At 47.3% G+C, this 21210-nt stretch overlaps 1 protein-coding gene across 3 annotated transcripts in view; it reads left to right on the forward strand.

Annotated features, from left to right (window-relative positions):
- The window catches only part of TTLL5 (tubulin tyrosine ligase like 5), a 207869-nt gene that overhangs the window by 164604 nt on the left and 22055 nt on the right, over nucleotides 1-21210 (forward strand). For 2 of the 3 annotated variants that reach the window (XM_054027918.1, XM_054027920.1), the window contains 2 exons: nucleotides 5539-5759; nucleotides 18621-18706. In XM_054027918.1, coding sequence (XP_053883893.1) covers nucleotides 5539-5759; nucleotides 18621-18706 — 307 coding nt within the window. The remainder of the gene's footprint in view (nucleotides 1-5538; nucleotides 5760-18620; nucleotides 18707-21210) is intronic. The other variant, XM_054027921.1, reaches the window with a different exon arrangement.

Raw genomic sequence — 21210 nt, forward strand, 5'->3', positions numbered from 1 at the left:
AGTAGTGCTGAGAACTTGATACTGTTAGCAGCAGGAAAAATGAAGCCCAAGTTTAAAAGGCCTATCATTTGCAGGGAGCATCACACTATCTGTTACTGTGAGTGCTTTGGACCCTGCATTCTGTGTATCTCCATGCCACAAAGAGGGTATTTCCATATGATGTTGCAATTCCAGTCATGGCTTGGGAATTGCCTTGGTGAGGCAACCCAGCCATTTCCCAGCAGCCTAGGAGCTCATGCCACAACTTCAGTGGTCACCTCACTGATATGTCATGTCCTTGAAAGGTGCCTTGCCTTACTGAAAGCAGTTTCTATTTTCCCCTTCTCTATATGATGTGTGATTTGGATGTGTCTGTCCACAGGCAGTGTGTAAGTGAGTAACAGCAGCACCATGGTGCATGGTGCAAGGAAGAGCCCGGTCTCTGTGCTGCTAACAGCCTGATATGCTGGAAGTGAGCTGTATGCATAGAAGGACATGGGTGGCATATTTAAAGCCATACATATATGTGCAAAGGGAAGGCATGCTCTGTGCTGTACAAACTCTGAGGAGCGCACGATCTAAGGAGAAGTAGTTAGGGGAAGGGGAATAACAATATAGGCAATTTATATACAAGTCAACTTGATTCACTATAGGCAACATGGCAAAAATGAGTCTTAAAGAACCATTTAAATTTGGAAAAGATTGGTCCTTTTTGGAGGAGCTCAGGGATATTGTACCATTCAGAGGGCGCTGCCCGGGAGAAGGCACAAGGATGATTGTGTGAGAATCTGACAGACAGATGGAGGAGGTTGGGAGCACTGGCTGAGTGAAGGGGACAGAGACCCAACATGAAGCTTGACAAGGAAGGATAAGTAGGGATGGGCACAGTTATGTAGAGCTTTGAAGGTGATGACAAGAAGTTTAAATCTGATACTGGAGTGGTTCAAGGAACAGGAGTTACATGATCAAACCAACAGGAAAGGAAGAAAGTTTATCAGCAGCAGCATTTTGTATGAACTGGAGGGAGCGATGAGTGACATGATCTGGCCTGGATGTTGTTACCAGAGGTGCCCTTGCCTAGGAAATTAAACAATCAGTGTTTACTTTCTAATTGTTCCCTCTACTGGGGAGATGCCACTAATTGTCATGGAGGCTTCTCCTCCCCTATATAGGATTGTTCTGTCTGCTTAGCCTGTATCTATTGTATGTGTGTGGGCAGCTACTAGATCTAGAGCTTTATCCCAAACATTGCATATGGGAAATGGGAAATATGCTAAATTAAAACAACCCTAGTTCAGTCATATAGTGAAATGATCCATATCAATGCAGCCTTGTGTCAAAAAGGGTCAGATAAAACATTCAACAAATGATAATGAGTATTGGGGTCACTCCTGGTTACAGTTTCAATCAATAGTTTAAATAATTTTCTGATATAAATACTGTGTCCAGTTCATCCCCAGTTGCTAAATAATTCCTCTCTCCCTTTATACCTTTCAGAAAGTTGCATGGTCCCAAGTTAGTCAGCGCTTCGCTAAGCTAAGGAGATTTAACTTTCCCCATAACTAATTTCTTTTATTCTTTTCTGGATGTCCTCCAATTTGTCAGTGTCTCACTGGGAATGTGGGGCATTCAAAGCAGATGTGGCTGCACTAGCACTCCCCCCCTCCTTGCTCTGGGTTGCAAGGCCTCTCTGAGAGCAGCCTAACCTGCTTTGACCATTTTTGCTACCGTGTTGCATTAAAGAATAATTAGCTCTCCCCCCTCCATCTTCATTCATTTCTTTTTCCCAGCTTTCTCACTTGGATTATTTTTCTGCAAATGTGTTAACTGCAGTTTTCCAAGGTGAATCAAATTTTTATTTGCTACCTATGGGGTCATATCTTTAGTTTATGTACAGTAGAACCTCAGAGTTATGAACACCAAAGTTACAAAATCACCAGTCAACCACCCACCTCATTTGCAACCGGACGTATGCAATCAGGCAGCAGAGACAAAAAAAAAAAAAGCAAATACTGTACAGTACAAATACTGTGTTAAACATAAACTACTAAAAAAAGGGGAAAGTTTTAAAAAAAAGTTTTGACAAGGTAAAGAAACTGGTTTTGTGTTTGTTTCACTTAAATTAAGATGGTTAAAAGCAGCATTTTTCTTCTGCATAGTAAAGTTTCAAAGCTGCATTAAGTCAATATTTAGTTGTAAACTTTTGAAAGAACAGCCATAATGTTTTGTTCAGAATTACAAACATTTCAGAGCTCTGAACAGCCTCCATTCCCAAGGTGTTTGTAACTCTGAGGTTCTACTGTAAAATAAAATAACTCCACTGAAGTCAGTGACAGTATGTTGATTTATACCACCTGAAGTTCTGCCCCCATGTTTCTAATCTTGTTATATTTATTTATTTATTTATTTATTTATGGCAGCACACACAATGTGCTGAATGCTTTGCAAATATATAATAAAACCCAGTTTGTGTCCCAAAAAGCTCACAGTTTAAGAAAACAAACTTCGTACAAAGGGTTGGGTAGAAGGAGAAAGCATACAGTCAGTTTATTTTAACATATATCAAGACAGTCCGTCTCCTGAATAGTTTACAAAGTAGGACCCACTGTACTGTAATTTGTGAATTCTATTAATGTGCTCTCCTTTTCTAGATCATTAATGAAGTCCTTACATCAGATTGGCCCTTACACTGTCCACCCTGGTTCCACACTAGATTTCCCTTCCCACAACTCATTATTTTGCCAGTTATCATTACTTTTTGCTCTTTTGTTTAGTCACTCAGCCAGTTTTCTACCATATCCACGCTGATTTGACTGAAGTTTGTGAATAGATTTAATAGAAAACTGTAGCAAATGCTTTACGAACATCTAAAACCCCACCAAATTTTACACACTTATTTTGTAATTCTGTCCCAAAAGGCAATTATGTTTGTCTGATGAGCTAATCTTTATAAATCCTCATTTCTGCTTATTGCTTGTGATTCTGTCATTCTCAGGTTTAGTGATTATTTATTGATCTTATTTGCGGCATTTGTTCCATTACTTTGCTAGGGATAGATGTTGGATATATGGGAGGGTAAGTGGCAGGATCCTTCTTATTTCTATTTTTGAAGATCATTAGCATAACTGCTTTAGTTAAAACTTCTGGTACCTCCTCACTTTAATTGTGAGTAGGTACAGGAAGCTTGGTTTCTGCTTGCTGATACCTTACCATGTGCCTCACCGTGACTGGCAGATTGTATTTGTGACATTTTCTAATTAAAAAGCATTCTTTTTGTGCACCTATCATTCTGTCTGTACTTTGTTTCTGTATAAAATGAGGAGAGGTGTGATCTACTGGTGTGAGCACAGGACTGAGACCCAGGAACTCCTGAGTTCTGACTCTAGCTCTGAGGGTGACTCCATCTGTGGCAGGTCACTTGCCCTCTCTATGGCCCAGAGTGCCCACCTACAAAATGGGGTTAATAGTTCAGGCCTGTCTGCCAGGAGTGTTGTGGGGATTAATTAGCTAATGTTTTTGCAGTGTTTTAAAGATGCAAAGTCCTGTATTGTGCTAAATATTATGCCGATTTGTGCCCCTTGGAACCTTCCACAGGGGAGGGCATGAGTCTCCTCAGCAGCCAGTCCAAATCTCCAGCATTGTGAGCCCTGTTCAGGATGTTTCCCTTAATAAAGTAATAACTGTTGGGTACTGGATGCTCCTGGGCTGTTTATATCAGAGCTTCTTCTATGCTTCAGTTCTCCCTAGAGCTGGACTCTGTGGATCCTGAATGATGAGGGCTCTCCTTCATGTGTGTATGTGCTGAAATCTCTTCCCATCCCTTTCTCTGTCTGGCCTCCCCTGCTGCCCTTTGTTTGCACAGTAGCTTCTTCTGGTTTCCCGCCCTGCCCCCATAAGGTTCACAGCAGGGCAGCATGCTTTGTAGCTGGATCCAGAAGCCATGGTCAGTGTCAACCCTCAGTCTCTACACCCTGGCTGTGGTGGAAGGCAGCCAGGATCTCAGCACAGTGTGGAGACAGAGGCCCTTCAGAAGTCTGTTGTCCCCAAGCAAAACAGCCCTGACCTTCCCTTAGGCAGGTCTCGGCCCTGTCTCTGATGATCAGCCTGTGTTATAAGAATTCTTGTTTATTCTTCCTCCTGGGTGACTGACCTTCTTGCCTGATCATGTTTGGGGAGGTGACATAGACTGTACAGAGCAAGAAGTTGGCAAACTTTAGGTGTCAGGATTTTAGTAACAAGGGAAAAGCACTTTTGAAAAAAAATTATTGTGCATGGCATCAAATGAGATGCAGTGAGGAGCGGTCTCTGGGTCAGGGAGGAAAGCACGGTGAGTGGGGAGACTCCATCCCTTCCCTGATAATATGATGGGCTCTCAGCTGTACTGGACTAAGCCAAGAGTGTGGTATTTACTGCCTTCCTCCTGACATGTCATTTATAGTTATGCCTGCTCAGTAATCCAGGATCAAAATGGAGCTGCAGGACATGGAGAGGTTAACGAGGAGTAGAAAGCTCAGCAGAGCTTGTCAGTGAATTGTAGTGGAAAAGGCCTGGTTTGGCTCTCACATTCCCCTTTCTCCCCCAGGCTCTGCCTGTCAGAAACTCCCTCCCACACGAGTGCCCTGCCATTTGCCAGAGAATTGTGGGGGAGAGGGGCTTTTCCTGTCTTTATGCTGGGACTCTGCCAACCCTCAGATTGTGGCTTTCTCTGGAGCCTGGAGCCCACTCACTGTGCCTCTGTGTGTTCCTCACCAGAGAAAGAAACTCAGGACAAATGCAACCAAGTGCACTGAAGCCCCAGCGTTTCCCAGGAGACTGGCTAGTGCTCACCCTTTCCCCTCATCTTTCATAACTGACTCTTCATCACTAAGCCACATGGCTACAGTTCACTGCTCTGAGTTGGGGATCTAACTAAGCAGCTTGGAAGAAGGATAAGGCAGAGTTCCAGGCAGGCTGCAACTTCCTAAAGAGAAGTGAGTGCGGCTTTGAATCTCAGCTGAGCTGGTGCAGAGAGCCGTTCCCCTGCTCTGCCACCTGTGTCCTTGTTCTTCAGTGCCTGGCAGTGCACAGGCTATTTTGCCCCATCTCCCAAACCTTCAGCATATCTCTCCCTTCATGACTGGGAACTTTCCTCTCTCCCCAAAGCATCCCCAGAGCCTGAGTCAGGGGGAAATCCTCTTTATTAGTTGCCCTCTTAGTGCCCCTTGCTTCTGTGAGGGTAATTTTGGGCTTCCTATTAGCTCAAAGACTAGGAGGAGGTTGGATATGGGAGTCAGTGTTGTAGCACCTGCTGTGTTGTGCCACAGTAGCAGGGTTTGTGGGCATTTCTAGAACTAATCCTGACTTTCCAAGGCTATAGAATTCTGCTATAAAACTCCTTCATGGAGTCAGTCACCCTCAGTTTGTATCTATCTCTGAGACTGTCCGGGAGCCTTCTAGTCGGGTGGTCCCCTTCACCAGGTTGGGGCTCTCTCTTCCCAGGCAAGGCTCCTCACCACATGGGTTCTCCCAGTGGAGTTGCAAAGGGAAAATAACCAATCCCTGTATCTTGTTTTCTACCAGGCTCTCTTTGCCAACCACCCGCCACCCAGCTCCACCAATATATCCATGCCAGCTGATTCTGGTGCCCGCAAGACATCAAGTGCCACTTCCAGCATCCAGAAGGCAACCAGTTCGCACAAAGTGATGCCATCCCAGAGTACATCCTCTCACCTGGTCCCCAAGCCTCCAGCCAACCATAGGCAGGCAGTGGTCAGAAAAGTGGCAGCCCAGAGGATTTCCAAGTAAGTTTTTCCCATGCCAAAGAAATCTGTGAGGAACACATTGCCAGCAATTGTCTTTGATACAGATCCTTTGGGGCTTTCTTCCTGAATTGAGACCTTGGAAGAGTCTGGCCTTGATACACTGGAGTAGTTGTACCCTAAAATGGAGCTTTACCTCAGAGTGTAAGCAGGGCCATAGCTTCATACAAATGTGGGGACATAGGAATTGCCATACAGGATCAGAGAAGTGGGCTACCTAGGCCTCTATTCTGTCTCTGACAATGGTGAGTGGCAGGTGCTTCTTGGGGGAGCAAGACTGCAGTATCAAGTTTTGTTGGAAGTGCATGGGCAGAGCTGTGCTGGAGAAGCTGGTACATTTCCTGCCTGCACTATGCCTGTCTTTAGATCATGCACTAAATTCATACCCCAGAACTATCCATAATGGGCTCACCTGCCTATAGGAGAAGTTTCTTCCTAACCCCATCAGCTAGTGGTTGGTTTGTCTCAAAGTATGAGGGTTTGTATCCCCATGTATGCTCTATGTATATTTATGTCATTTCCCATATAAATGTCCAATGCTATTTGAACCCTACTAAGCTTTTGGCCTCAGACCTATCCTGTGGCAGTGAGTTCCACAGGTTAGTTATATGCTGTGTAAAAACAAAAAAAATCCTTTTATCAGTTTCAAGTTTGTTGCCTTTTAATTTCCTTGAGCATCCCCTGGTTCCTGTGTTATGAGAGGGTAATTTTATCTGTACAATTCATTGTTATATCTCTCTGTATTATGCCCCCTTTCATTCTTTTTCTCTGTAGACTGAAAAATCCCCATCTTTACAATGTGTCCTCATATTGAAGTCTCTCCAACCCTTTTCCTTACCCATCTTTGGGCTTGTTTTAATCTCTAAAACACTGATTTTGGGAAAACCACATTTATAACCACCTCCCTTCAGTTCTGTTTGATTCCTGCCAGATTCTCTGACTCCTCGCATCCCCTTCCCTATTTAAGAGAGAAGCTTTAATAAAAAATAGTCCTTTTTCCAAAAGCCCCCCTGAGAAAGTGCTCAGATGCAGAATAGAGGTGCATTGGCAATGCTGTGGTTGGGGGGCTGAGGGAGCAGGACTGGAGTAGCAAGGTGTTTTGGAGGAACATGGGCAGAGGTGCTGGAGAAGCTGGTATATTTCCTGCCTGCACAATGCCTATGTTGAGATAAAATTCATCCCCCAAAACTATTTAAAAAGAAAACAAGACATTAGCAGGATTGGTTGACTCAGTGAGGGCGGCTGTGATCATGAGGTCTGGCAGGTCTGTGCTGGTGAATTCACCATCTGATTCTCTTTGTGCTGGTGTGGCTCATGTTAGTACAGGTGACAGACTGTGTCAGTGGGTTCCTTTGCTGGGCAGCAGAGATGTGTATTTGAAGATGCCGGTGTGCTGTGCTCACTTGTTGGCAGAGAGAATGTTTATCCTTGTGAGATGGAATTGCAGCTTCTTGGACAGATTTTACTTTGCTGCATTTTTGTGGTTTCTGCTCTGTGACAGGCAGGAGTGTGGGAAAACCGGAAAAAGCTCAGCACCAAAAATGCACAGAAGGTGGGGGGAAAGCAGAAGATTCCTGCAAAATTTCTGAAACGTAATCCAAGTATCGAAGGCTGCAAGGAGCCACTCCGGAAATACTTTCTGAGTTGCCTTTCGGACTCCAGGACAAGGCTCCAAACCCATTCTTGCCATTCACGTGATCTCACAATAATATTTTTTCACTTACATGGAAAGAAGCAGGGTGAATGGAGGAAATTTTTCCTCAAAGAATCACAGAGATTAGAGATGAAAAAGATGTCTTCCATGCTTCAGTCCATTCTCTCCATTCTCCAGCTCTTCTGTACAGAGCATTCTCTGATGCTATGTTCAGCCTGCTTTTAAATAACTCCAGTAGCAGGAATTCTGTCACTTCGCCTGGGAGACAATACAAGAGTCTAATCAACCTTATTGCTAGGAAATTTCTCCTGATGTGCAGCCCGAATTTCTCCTTTGGTTTGTTTCATCCTGCTGCTCACAGATACTCCTTCCAGAACAACCCTCTCCCTCCTAAATACAGTGCTTGACATCCTTTGAATCCTCTCCTCCACATCTTCAAGGTTCCTAGTTATAGTTATCCTTACTGAGGTTTCTTTAACCTCTCCTCACATAGTAGTCCTACTCACCAAGGTGTCAGTCATCTCATTTTACTTATTGGACCCTCTCCTATTTGTCAGTGTTACGCTTGTGTTGAGGTGGATTTGTAATATTCCAAAAGTGGCTATATCCGAAAGTAGAACTATCACATCCCTAGTCAATGACATGATACTGTGCCTCTTTACATAAAACACAGTGTATCATTTGCTTTTTGGCTGCCATATGGGATTTCCAGCACATCCCTAATTTGCTGTCCACCATCTCCCTTAACTCTGTCTTGGCTACTTTCCAGGCCTCCTTCCTCCCAAGAGATCTCAGCCCTGCCTATTTCTTTTAATGGAACATACTGACTTTCATTAATTGAGGGAAAGTCTCATTTTAATCATTCTAATGATTCTGTGATTCATTTTTCTAATTTCTCTAAGACCATTTTATTCTCTGTCTCTGCTGTTTGTAGCTTAATATAATCACATTTTCTTTTCAAAGCTGTTTTTAGAATTTCCTCCAGGCTGTGTAGACAATTTTGTCTCCCTGAACCATCTCTTCCTTGCAAATATTATCATCTCACTCAGCCTGCACATATGGTGTCCAGAAGAGCAGGAGAAGCATGAGAGCGGGAAACCTCAGCTACAAACAAGATAGAGATTCTAAAGATGAACATTACTGATTCATTTAGTAACTCAGGACACAAAAGAAAAAAGTAATGGAACAATCAGACAAGCAAGGCTTGTCTTTTCTATTTCTGTTCCCTTTTGTTTTCTCAGTCTCCCAGTTTGGGAAAGAGGAAGGGTGTCCTTGTTGTGGATTGTGTCTAAAGCAGACTCCTTACTAAGGTAATGGAGCAGAAAACTGGGGCCTACATTAAGGTATGGGAAAAGACCATAGCACTGAAAGGAAGTTTAAAGTGTAGCTTTGTTAGAAATGTGACTCCATAAAATGGTCTCATGGGTTCCATGTTTGTCTCTCAATAATTTCCAGATTAAATGTGCTCAGATTACAAATAGAAAGATAGCTTTTCTAACTGCTAGCACCGCAAACTCGTCCTGGATTCCAGGAGTCAAGCTGGGTTCTTTCCACCCTGTGCGCTATCATCAGTAATAATGGTTCTGCAGGCCAAAATTATATCCTTTGTTGGGGTCATCCAGGTGTTACCAAGGGCAGAATTTGGAGACAATGAGATCACACTGTCATTGAAGTAGCATCTATAAACAGTGGGGTCAAGCAGATGTCACTGAGGGCAGCATTTGGTCTGCAGAACCTTCATTACAGATGATGATGTGCAAAGCAGAAATAAATCTGCTTGACTTTCAGAGCCTGAAGTGAGTTGGCATGGTTGGTAGATAGAAAAAAACATTTTTCCACTTTTAATCTCAGAACATTTGTTTTGGAATGACTGAGATACAATAAATATGAAATGCTACGATGCTATTTTTAACAGTTGCTATTCAGAGAACTGCTTTTTAAAACCAGAACTGTGACAGCACGAGGTAAAACAGGGCCTTGAAAAGCTGGTGAGCAGACCCATCATTCGAAGAAAAGAACACTGCAGACAAGGGAGAGAAAGCGCCAAGTGGAGAAAAGAAACCGTACAATTCATGGCACCAGCATTCATAGAGAAACTCGTGGGCCGGTCTTTGGCCAGCTGTTGACTGACAGAACCTGATGGTGACGTTGATCAGTGTAGCACAGTCTCTTGTATTGAGCTTTTGTGTTAATGCTATTTCCCAATATTCCCATTCAGGCACCTGCTCTGACTGATTGTTCCCTGTAACCAGTAGTACTGTGGCTCAGAGGGAATGAAGTTGATGTCAAATTCCCATTCCCAAAAAGAATCCTTCTGCACTATTATTCTTTTACATACTTTGTGTGGCACCAGCATTATCTGCGAAAGGTCCAAGAGTTCTGCACTATCATAACCAACACAGGAGCAGGGAGGAGATGATGCTTTTCTTCAGGCTTCTGCAAATCCACCTCAGAATTGGGTGGAGTCCTGACTGCAATCTGATATTGGCTATAGCCAGCTGCCTTAGCAAGGACTGGCCAACCCTGGCATATATGCAGAAAACAGAGGAGGTGGCTGCAGAGAGAGCTCTGCAAATCGCTTTAGTTCTGGTTTGAACCCTATCCTTCCCATGTTTGTTTATTCCTTGGCAGACATGAAGTGTCTAAAGTGTGCTGGGTGTATCTCACACAAAAGCAGAGTGCCCACCGTGGAGAGGATAGACAGCAACAGAGGATGCATGCGGCTGTTATTGGGACCCCTTTCACTTTCTGCTACTGCTGCACAGAGGCATGCTTGTTGTTTTAGCTCCTGAGTGCCTGGGTTAATCAGGCAGCTTGACCCTTAGACATTTTTGGCAGCTGTAGCAGTGCATCTGAGAGAAGTGCCTTGATTTAACATACTGACACAGCTGGGCTCACTAGGCCTGCAGCTCTTAGCCCCTGGCCAGCCTCACATCATACACACAGACACACATGCAGAGACACCCAATCCAAGAACAACAAAGAGGAACAAGCCCTACTGGCACTGGCTCTTCACATCTGGTGCTGTCCTCTGGTCGAACCTCAGTTCTTGTATTATGTGAATTTGCTGGGATCAATTCTGTTCCCCTTACCCCATTAGTTTCCCAGGAATAAGTAGTAACAGTAAAGAGGGTCAACATTTAGATCCCCCGTAACCTGTAGAAGAGCAGCTCCCTCCAAATCTGCAGTCTGTGCCAGACAGCTTAGAAGAAAGTGGTGTTATGTCAAAGTGAAGGATGTGAGCTCCCATTCCAAGGCAGTCATCAGGCTAAGAGAGAATCAAGGCACTGATGAAAATGTATGCAAAGGTGAGAATGGAGAAAGGACAGTTTGGGAGACATTAAACAGGAAGAAATAACACAACTTAGTGAGAGATGGACTGTTGGGGAGAAGAACCAAAGTTGACAGACACTGAAGCCTGGAAAATGGGAAAGACAGAGAAGTTGTCAGGCAACCCAGGAGTGGAGAAGAGAGGAATTGGAAGGAAAGATAATCAGTTCAGTTTGGGAAATATGAACTGGCAGTGGGACTTCTAAGAGGATATGAGAGAATTTGAGATGTGAGAATAAATAGATGGCAAGGGATTGGGGCAAAGATGTAGATCTGAGAATCATCTGCATAGAGGTGATATTTGAAACTACAGGAGTAGATGAGTTTACAGAGAGAAAGAGTATGTAGAAAAAGAAGATGGTGGGCAGGTGTGTGGGATGCCACCAGAGAGAAAGAGAGTGTTCTGTTTAAATGCAGTTATGGATAGAAGCATGATCCTCCTGCCCTCGGCTCTCCACGTGTCTTAGTGTCACACCTGCTGACTTTACTGACACAACATGTTTTTATCTGTTAGTCCTGCAGACTTCACACACCTACAATGAGTGAGCTGGATTCGACTCTGACTCATGCAGCACTGACAGAATCGGCAGCTAAATTTCGAGTGCTGAATCTTTATGTAAGAGGCAGAAAGAGCGCAGCTGGACTTTCAGGTCCTGGTTGAAGTTTGCTGCATTGGCAGTAAGAAACCATGAGCACAGTGGATCCAGAACTGTCCATGAAAAACAATAAACATGGAATCCAGCATGTCATTTGACAATAGCATTTCAGACTATGACTAAGCTAAGGCAAAGGTTGTTCCATGCAAATGTCATATCAGACCCCTCTCCCCAGGATCCCAATTTACTCCATGCAACCCAGCTGAGAAAAATACAGGTGCCCTTGCCTGGCCATACAGCTGTCAGGAGCACCTTTCTGGCAACTTGCTGACTGAAATCTGAAGGCAAAAGGTGTCAGTCAACAGTTCAGAAGTTGCTCACATGTGCCTGAGTCTGTTAGTCATCAGCACATCACATGGGGATTGGAGACTACTATTCTTATCACTGAGGAGAGCTGAGAGTTATTCTGAACTTGTGCAACAGAGGGGAGTCAGGGGAGGAGGAGGAAGAATTGTGAAAGGCACAGGAGTACTGAGCAGGGGAGTCTGGACTGACCAGAATAGAAAGTCAGGAAGGCCATGAAGTAGTCAGAAAGGATAGAGCCAGAGAGCCAGGAGAGGGAGTCAGGAGGGATCAGGGAGAGAGGGAGGAGCAATGAGAAGGGAATAGATTCATAGATTTTAAGGCCAGAATGGACGATTATGATCATCTAGTTTGACCTAGAGTCCTCAGTGAGTTAATCCATTTTCAAGCAGGAGAAAGTGCTAATCTCACTATGAGAGTGATACTCCCCTGATAAAGGAAACACAGTTGAACTGCACAAAGCCCAAGGAGGATTTATTCTCTTTTTGCCCCAAACTTTTGTACTAACTGCAGATGGGCCTGCAGAGGCATCTGCTTTATGAAGTGAGGAAGGATTGGATTCTTCTTGTGTGTGGCTCTCAGCTTACAGCTCAGTGACTCTGTGTGCTTCTCCAGCTGGGGTCAGCGTGTGAGATCCTGAGCTTAGCTTTGAACACAGTCCTCTCTGCAACCTCCCTCCCTGTGTGCAGTAGTGTCCTACTAAATGGCTTAACAAAGATGTTCTTCTTCAAGTGCTTGTTCACGTCGATTCCAATCAGGTGTGTCCGCGCCGTGTGCACGGTTGTCAGAAACTTTTCCCTTAGCAGCTCCCGTCGGGTCGGCTATGAAGCCCCATGGAGTGGCGCCTTCATGGCGCTCAATATATGATCCTGCCGACCCAACCCCCCTTCAGTTCCTTCGTACCATTCGTGGCAGTGTTAGAACTGCGTTCACTTGCTTGCAAGTGCTCCCTTAGCCTAGTGCCTAGTTCTTTGTAGTTTTAGTGGTTAGTGTTGTTAGTATAGGTAGTAGTAGTGATTGGTAACTGGGATCATTTGTATCCCATCACCCCGCCTTGGGCTGCAAGGCATGCTGCAAGCCCAGGGGTTTAAATCTTGCGGTGTTTGCTGGAAGCCTATGCCCAATAGTGATCCCCATGACTCGTGCCTTAGGTGCTTAGAGGAGGCGTATCAGTCAGAGCACTCTAAGATTTGTAAGGATTTCAAACCTAGAACCAAGAAGGAGCGGGACTTCTGTTTAAAACAACTATTGATGGAAGCCGCACTCTATCCTGCAGCACCAGACCGCCCAGCCCCAGGCCCAAGTTCGTCGGTGCAGAGTGCCCCGGCATCGGTCTGCAACTTGGTGCCAATGAAGGACTCTGGCGAGAGAGACCCTCGGAACCAGAAATCCCCGGCACCGCTCCACATCTCTGGGGCCACACAAGAGGCATAAGAAGACAGACAGAGGGCGCTCTCCTCAGGGGGCTGCGAGATCATCAGGGGATGCTCTGCTGCTCCAAAGGAAAGACTCAGCCACCAAGCAGCAGGCACCGTTGAGTCCGGCACTTAGTGGCTCTTCTGCGGGGCAGTGCCTGGTGGAGGTGTTGGAGCCACTCTGCACCCCGGACACTTTTTGAGGCTGCTAAGGACCTCATTGAAATTATGGTGCCTCAACCATCAGAGAGAAGCCTCTGGCACCACCTAGATTGGTACCATCTAGAGACAAGCCTGCGTTGATGTGCTGCTCCTTGTCCCCAGACCTGCACCATTCCCAGCACCGTTCCTGATCCGCATCCCCACAACACCACTCCCCAGCACCACCCACGGTACAAGTTTGCATGGCACCAGGGGAGAGGAGATCTACATCTTCGACATTGAGGGGTCAGTGCTGATCTAGGACCCCTCAGAGGATTGGCACCATCCCACGGCACCGGGGTGCGGCACCAGTCTCATTCGAGGGACAGCCAGTTCCCATCCTTGACATGTCGTTGTGACACCGATCCCCAACCTCTTCTTCACAGCACCGGCCACCAGCACAGGGGTCGTCAGCACCACCTTGGTCGTCGCCCTCGGGTTCCTCGGACTCCAAGTCCAAATCGTTTTATTCAAGGCGCAGTAGGCATAGGTCTGGGAAGCTCTGGAGATAAGTCAAAACAGCATGGCAGCTGCAGTGGCTATCCCCCGCACAATGACCCTTCTGGACCCCCTGAGCTTACCACCAGGCCCAGGGTACCCCTTCAAGGGCTTCCAGGTCTATGGCCTCAGGACATCACCCCTCCCACTCACCGAGGAATAGACCTGTCCCTCGGGCAACGGAAGTGGCCCTCACCAGACTGCCCCCTCAAACTGCAGAGCAGTCGGGGGATGCGGGTCCAGTGCCACCTGTAGCCCAGGACACCCTGATTGGGCTGGAACAACAGGGGAACCTAGCACAGCCCAGGAACAACCAGGACAGCTGAGGGCCATGAGGACCCTGTAACCCCGATTGCCTCATCATGATCCTCGCCTGATGAGGCGGTGGCAGGAGCGTCAGCCTCAGGTCCTCCAACCATTGACCACAGGGCTCACGAGGACCTACTCCACCACATAGTCCGTAATACAGGCAGAGGAGGCAACCAAATCAGAGGACACAATGGGGGACATCTTCGCTCCAGAGAGTCCTTCCAGAGTGGCACTGCCAATAATTAAAACAATTCAGAATAACAACAAGACCCTGTGGCAGTCTCCAGCCTCCATTCCGCCCACCACCAGGGGTGTGGAGAGAAAATACTTTGTCCCCTACAAGGGATACGAGTTTTTATTCTCTCACCCACACCCATGCTCCTTGGTGGTCTCAGCGGTAAATGAAAAAGAGCGCCAGGGCAACAGGCACCAGCCCCCAAGGCTAAGGAGGCCAAACGTATAGACCTCTTTGGCAGGAAAGTGTATGCTGCTGGGGGCCTTCAGCTGAGGATAGCCAACCAGCAGGCTATCCTCAGTAGGTATAACTTTAACTCTTGGGACGCTATGTCCAAATACAAAGAGATGCTCCTTGCGGAGTCAAGAGTGGAGTTCTCAGTGTTGGTTGAGGAGGGGAAGGAGGAGGCCAGGATGTCCCTTCAGGCCTCCCTTGACGCGGCCGACTCGGCTGCACGAACCATCTCCTCAGGGGTGGTCATGAGGAGAACCTCCTGGCTCCAGGCTTCAGGTCTTCCCCCAAAGGTCTAACAGACCCTGCAGGACCTTCCCTTTGACGGCACAGGGCTGTTTTCAGACCAGACAGACTCGAGACTCCATAGCCTCAAAGATTCAAGAGCAACAATGAAGTCTCTGGGGATGCATACGTCTGCTACCCAGAGAAAACCTTTCAAACCTCAACCCCAGCAGCAGCAGAGGCAATATCAACCCCACCCAAGTCAGGACCCCTACCGCTGTAAGGGCAGGAACAATAGGCAAAGGCCATCTAACCAGTCATCAATCCAGGGCCAGGGCCTGACTAAGCCAGAGTCGGGATCCAAACAAGGGTTTTGAGGGGACGCCTGAGGACAGACTTCATACCGGAGCCTTCTCCCTGCTTTCTGAACTGTATTCCACTTCTACCGTACGTAGTCCCTTACAACATCGGACTGTTGGGTCCTTCGCACGGTAGAGGTGGGATATTCTCTCCAATTCTGCTCTTCCCCACCCTCCCAGCCCCCTTCCCCATCCCTCTTCAGGGACCCTTCTCATGAGCAACTCCTTGTACAGGAGGTGCAATCGCTTCTCGCCTTAGGGGCAGTGGAGGAGGTTCCTCAGGAGCTATGGGGCAAGGGGTTCTACACCCATTACTTCCTAATCCCCAAAACAAAGGGGGGGTCTCAGACCCATCTTAGACCTGCGAGGACTCAACCAGTTTATGGTAAAGTTGAAGTTCCGCATGGTCTCCCTGAGTTCGATCATTCCTTCCCTGGATCCGGGGGACTGGTACGCCACCCTCAACATGAAAGATGCGTATTTCCACATAGCCATTCATCCGGCCCACAGACATTTCCTGACGTTTGTGGTCAATCACAAGCACTACCAGTTCACGGTGCTCCTATTCAGTTTATCGACGGCCCCCTGAGTGTTCACCAAGTGCATGTCGGTGGTTGCGACCTTTCTCCAAAAGAGGCAGGTACAGGTGTATCCCTACCTCGATGATTGGCTGCTGAGGGCGGGTTCCAGGGAGCAGGTGGAGTCCCAAGTCCGGTTAGTCACAAATACCTTCCAGAGACTGGGTCTCCTCCTCGACATGGACAAGTCAACGCTGTCACCAACCCAAAGAATAGAATTTATTGGGGCAGTGCTGCTAGACTCGGTTCAGCGCTCCTCAGCCATCCATGACCTTGGTAATGGATGCATCAGACCTGGGTTGGGGGGGCCCACCTTGGAGATCTACAGATGCAGGGCAGGTGGTTGCAGTCCAAGATCCTGCTCCACATCAATATAAAGGCGCTCAGAGCGGTGAGACTAGCCTTCCAGACCTTCAAGGACAGACTTCAAGGTCAGTGCATGGGGGTGTTGACCTACAATACCACCGCCATGTTTTACATAAACAAAGAGGGCAGAGCCCACTCCTCCCCTTTCTGTCATGAAGCTCTCCAGCTTTGGGATTTCTGTATAGCCCACTCAGGACACCTCCAGGTAAATGATCTCCCAGGCCTGCAGAACGAGATTGCAGACTGTCTCAACAGGTTGTTTCTCAACCACGAGTGGTCAGGCCGCCTGGACGTCTCACATTCCATCTTCCAAAGGTGGGGTTTTCCCCAGGTGGACCTATTCACCACCAGGAGCAACAGGAAGTGTCCAACATTCTGCTCCTTCTAGAAACACAGTCCGGGCTCCATCTCGGACGCATTCCTGCCTCCTTGGGGGGACCACCTCATGTACGCCTTCCCACCAGTCCCACTCGTTCACAAGGTGCTGCTCAAGATCCGCAGAGACAGAGCAGACGTGATCATGCTGGCCCTGACATGGCCACGACAACATTGGTCCTCCATGCTTCTGGAGATGTCGGTGGACACCCCGATAGCACTACCACTTTACCCAGATCTGATTACACAAGACCAAGGTCGCCTCCTTCACCCAGACCTCCAATCCCTTCGTCTCATGGCTTGGAAGCTTCATAGTTAAACCCAACGGATCTCCAATGCTCAGATTCGGTGAAGGAGGTGTTGCTTGGTAGCAGGAAACCTACCACTAGGGCCACTTATCTAGCTAAGTGGAAAAGCTTCTTGTGCTGGTGTGAGCAGCGTCACACATCTCCGCTTCAGACATCTATACCACTCATCCTGGAATACCTACTACATCTGAAACAGCAAAGGCTGGCAGGATCATCCATCAGGGTACACCTTGCAGCCATCTCGGTGTTTCACCCGGGAAAGTCGGGGCGCTCTGTATTCCCCAACTCCATGGTGGGCTGTTTCCTAAAGAGTTTGGAAATACTATACCCACATTCTCGACCACCTATACCCACTTGATCTCAGTCTGGTTCTCTCCAGACTAATGGGAACCCTGTTTGAACCACTGGCTACATGCTCCCTTCTGTATCTCTCGTGGAAGGTAGCGTTCCTGGTTGCCATCACTTCAGCCAGGAGGGTGTCCGAGTTAAAAGCACTGACCTCCACCCCCCATGGTCTTCCATAAGGACAAGGTGCAGCTCAGGCCTCACCCAGCCTTCTTGCCCAAGGTAGTATCTCAATTCCATATTGGACAAGACATTTTTCTACCAGTCTTCTATCCCAAGCCGCATGTCAATTCGCGGGAGCAGAGACTTCATTCGCTAGACATCCGGAGAGCGCTAGCATTCTACATTGAGCGCACGAAACCTTTCAGGAAATCGAATCAACTGTTCATAGCAGTGACAGATAGGATAAAATGGCTTCCAGTCTCCTCACAGCACATTTCGTCATGGATCATGGACTGCATCCGTACTTGCTACGACTTCGCCAAGGTTCCAGCTCCACCTATTACAGCGCATTTGACGTGGGCTCAAGCCTCATCCACAGCTTTCCTGGCCCAGGTGCTCATCCAGGAGATCTGCAGAATGGCGACCTGGTCATCCATGCACATGTTTACTACCCACTATGCCATCACACAGCATGCCAGAGAGGACGCAGCTTTTGGCAGGGCAGTTCTCCAATCAGTGGTTCCTTAACTCCAACCTCACTTCCAGGGGAGAGCTTGGGAGTCACCTGATTGGAATCAATGTGAACAAACACTCAAAGAAGAAAAAATGGTTACTCTCCTTCTTGTAAGTGTTGTTCTTTGAGATGTGGTGTTCATGTCCATTCCAATACCCTACCTCCTTCCCCTCTGTCGGAGTAGGCGGCAAGAAGGAACTGAAGGGGGAGTCAGATCGGCAGGGTCATATATTGAGCACCATGAAGGCGCCACTCCAGGGGGCTCCCTAGCCAACCCGACGGGAGCTGCTAAGGGAAAAGTTTCCGACGACTATGCACGTGGCGCGCACACACCTGATTGGAATGGACGTGAACAACACATCTCGAAGAGCAACAATTACAAAAAGGTGAGTAACTGTTTTTTTCTTTTCTGCTTCAGAGCACTGAATAGTATGGACCCATAGTAATATTAAGTGTGTTTTGTGACTTGGCAGCTCAGAACCAAATGCTTTTTCCTTCACTTTCCATCTACTTCTCTCAGAGCCAGGCACAGGGGCACTCAGGACAAACAGCTGTTTGAGGCATATAGACGGAGTGGCTCTTGCAGGTGCCTGTGGGCTCACTTATCTCCCTTCTACCTTTTTTGAGCTTCCTGCTTGCACTGCCCATTTCGTTCCACGTTCAGGTAGTGTTTTGTGGCTCCCATCTCTGAGCCCCAGTGGCCTATATGACTTAGTGTCTCTCACTGGCCTGGCCTTTCCATGCTGATCTCGTTCTAATCCAGTGCTTTTATCTGCCAGGGTAACTTCTACAGAAGGGCAGCTGAATGGATTCCAGAACAGCCTTAGCAGTGCAGCATCCTGTGAGCCAAGCACAAAATCCACAGGTGAGTGCAGGTCCCACAGACAAGGAGAGAAGGGTAAAGGAATGGAATGATGGACTGTATTGATCTCCAGGAGTTGGCAGGGAAGGGGCCAACCCTTTGGCTAGAGAAAAAGACACAGTTTCTTACCTTGAGTGCAGTGGTTTGCAAGTAGCAGCCCTGGGGCCATCTGAGGGTGGAATTAATTCCTCCTGGGACATCGTAAGAAGGACTTACCGAGGGGGAGCTGGGGCTGAGTCTGGCAAGGAGAGTTGGAGATGAAGGATCGCTAGAAATATGGTTGAAAGGAGAGCTTGGCTAAAATGAGCCACCTTTGCTTTTAGCTTTGGCAAAGGGGACAGTCTGCTGTTTCTGTTTGGCCTTTAAAAGGCCAGGGCATTTTTTACTTTTATTTTTCTGTCTTGCAATAAAGCCTCTCTGTCCAGAAAGGGTTACTCTAGGTATGTCCTATGGATTTGCCTTCTCTAATTTTCTTACTTCTCTGGTTCATGACTGCTTAATTCAAAGAGGTTCCTCTGGGACTGGTGTCTAGGGAACAAGAACCTGATCTTTTTCCATTGCTTCAAAAGTGTCTGCAGAACAGATATGTTGTTGGTTTAGATGAACCAAAACTGTATGTGATGTTATTGCCAAGGCCCTGTGTATTCTGTGATGCTGCAGCCATGGAATTTGCAGCAGAATTGAGCTCCAGAATCTGAGCTTTAATTTTTAAAAAATTATATTTGTAGCCCTTATGGTTGCTGAGAAAACCATGAGAACATGACCTGAGTGTCTCTGATGCAGTGATTTCTGCCTGAGTCTGCACAGCCTGAAACAATAGCTCAAAAAGAAGTGACCTGCCCCATTCATCTCTAGTGGGGGGTTAGCTCTGAAATTTAAGGATGACATTTCCAATATTAACATTAACAATTTCATTGCTGATCCTTTAGCAAAAACATCCAGCTAATGCAATTCTTGTACAATTCCAAATTGCCTCCCACGCTTTACCACCTGCCAAAACCTCCAGCTTTACTACCAGCAGTTTTTACAACAGTTAACAGAAAAATCTGCAGCCCTCTCAGACCTGATAATGTGGGTGGGGACACTGTAAAATGGGATTCAACATGAAAATAAATAACACAGTTTCTCTATTTTAATGTATATGTAGTTGCTGCAGAATTTCTAGTTCAGTAGTTCTCAAACTTTTGTACTGGTGACCCCTTTCACATAGCAAGCCTCTGAGTGCGACCCCCCCTTATAAATTAAAAACACTTTTAAATATATTTAACACCATTATAAATGCTGGATGCAAAGCAGGGTTTGGGGTGGAGGCTGACAGCTTGCGACCCCATGTAATAACCTCGCGACCCCCTGAGGGGTCCTGACCCCCAGTTTGAGAACCCTGTTCTAGTTTGCACAATTCAAGACCCGTTTGCTGCAGAGTATTGGGGCCGTGATATATATAGGACTACAGATTAAAAGCCCAGTCCTCAGAATCTGACACAAGGGAAAAAAATAGTGGGTACTTCGCACCCACTAGCCACAGCTGTTCGGGCAGCTGCCACCCATCAGCTGTTGAAGCGACTGAGGGAGGCACTTGCGAGGGGTGGAAAGCAGCGAGCGGTGGGCAAGCAGGGCCTCAGGGGGGGGTTGGAGCAAGGGTGGGAAGAGGCAGAGCGAGGGCGGGGCCTTGGGAGGGGCGGAGCAGGGGCAGAAAGAGGAGGAGTGAGGGTGGAGCCTTGAGGGAGGGGCGGAGTGGGGGCAGGAAGAGGCGGGGTGAGGGTGGGGCCTCAGGGGAGGGTGGAGTGAGGGCAGGGTCTTGGGGCAAAGTAGGAGTGGAGCACCCCTAGGGAAAAAGAAAACTCAGTGCCTATGATCTGACCAAACTGATTTATGCGATCCTGAATGAACATGCCAGTCCGTTGAGCACTGTTCTTCTCTCGGTTGCTCCCTCCAGAGCTCCCGCCATTGCTACCCTACAGTCTTCAGCCTTGCAGGAAGCAAACCCTCTACCTGCAATGTATTCTCCGACTCCCCTCTGGCCACTGCTGAAAGTATCTCCTTCTGTTGATCCTGTTCGTGTCTACTGTAACTGCGGGCAGCAACCCCTTCCTATTTCTGTGAGCATCTTCCCGGAATTAATGCAGAGCACATGTGAGGGGAATTGTCAGTAGAGGGACAATAGACAGCAACAGTCTAGAACTGTAGGAAATGTAAGCTAGATAGTATGGATCCCTTGGTAATTGTGAGATTCCCTTTAAGGGAGGGATGTAACCATTCGTACTGGGAGTGTTCAAGTTGAAGTGAACACATGAGGTAGAAATCTTAGTCCTTTCCTGCAGGATGTGGCTAGCTGACCCAGGGCAAACCTGCCTCTCTGAATCTGAAATGAAGAATTTAGGCCAGAGCCTGTTGGATAAGCTCGAGCAACAGAGCTTGAGGGAGGGCTAATGGAAGCATGACTTGCTGGGTAAGCCACTTAAAGCCTTCTCCTTGCCCCGGAAGAAAGGTGTTACAGCTCCAAGAGT

This window comes from Malaclemys terrapin, chromosome 4 (genome assembly GCF_027887155.1).
Source record: "Malaclemys terrapin pileata isolate rMalTer1 chromosome 4, rMalTer1.hap1, whole genome shotgun sequence".
In the NCBI taxonomy this organism is placed as follows: Eukaryota; Metazoa; Chordata; order Testudines; family Emydidae; genus Malaclemys; species Malaclemys terrapin.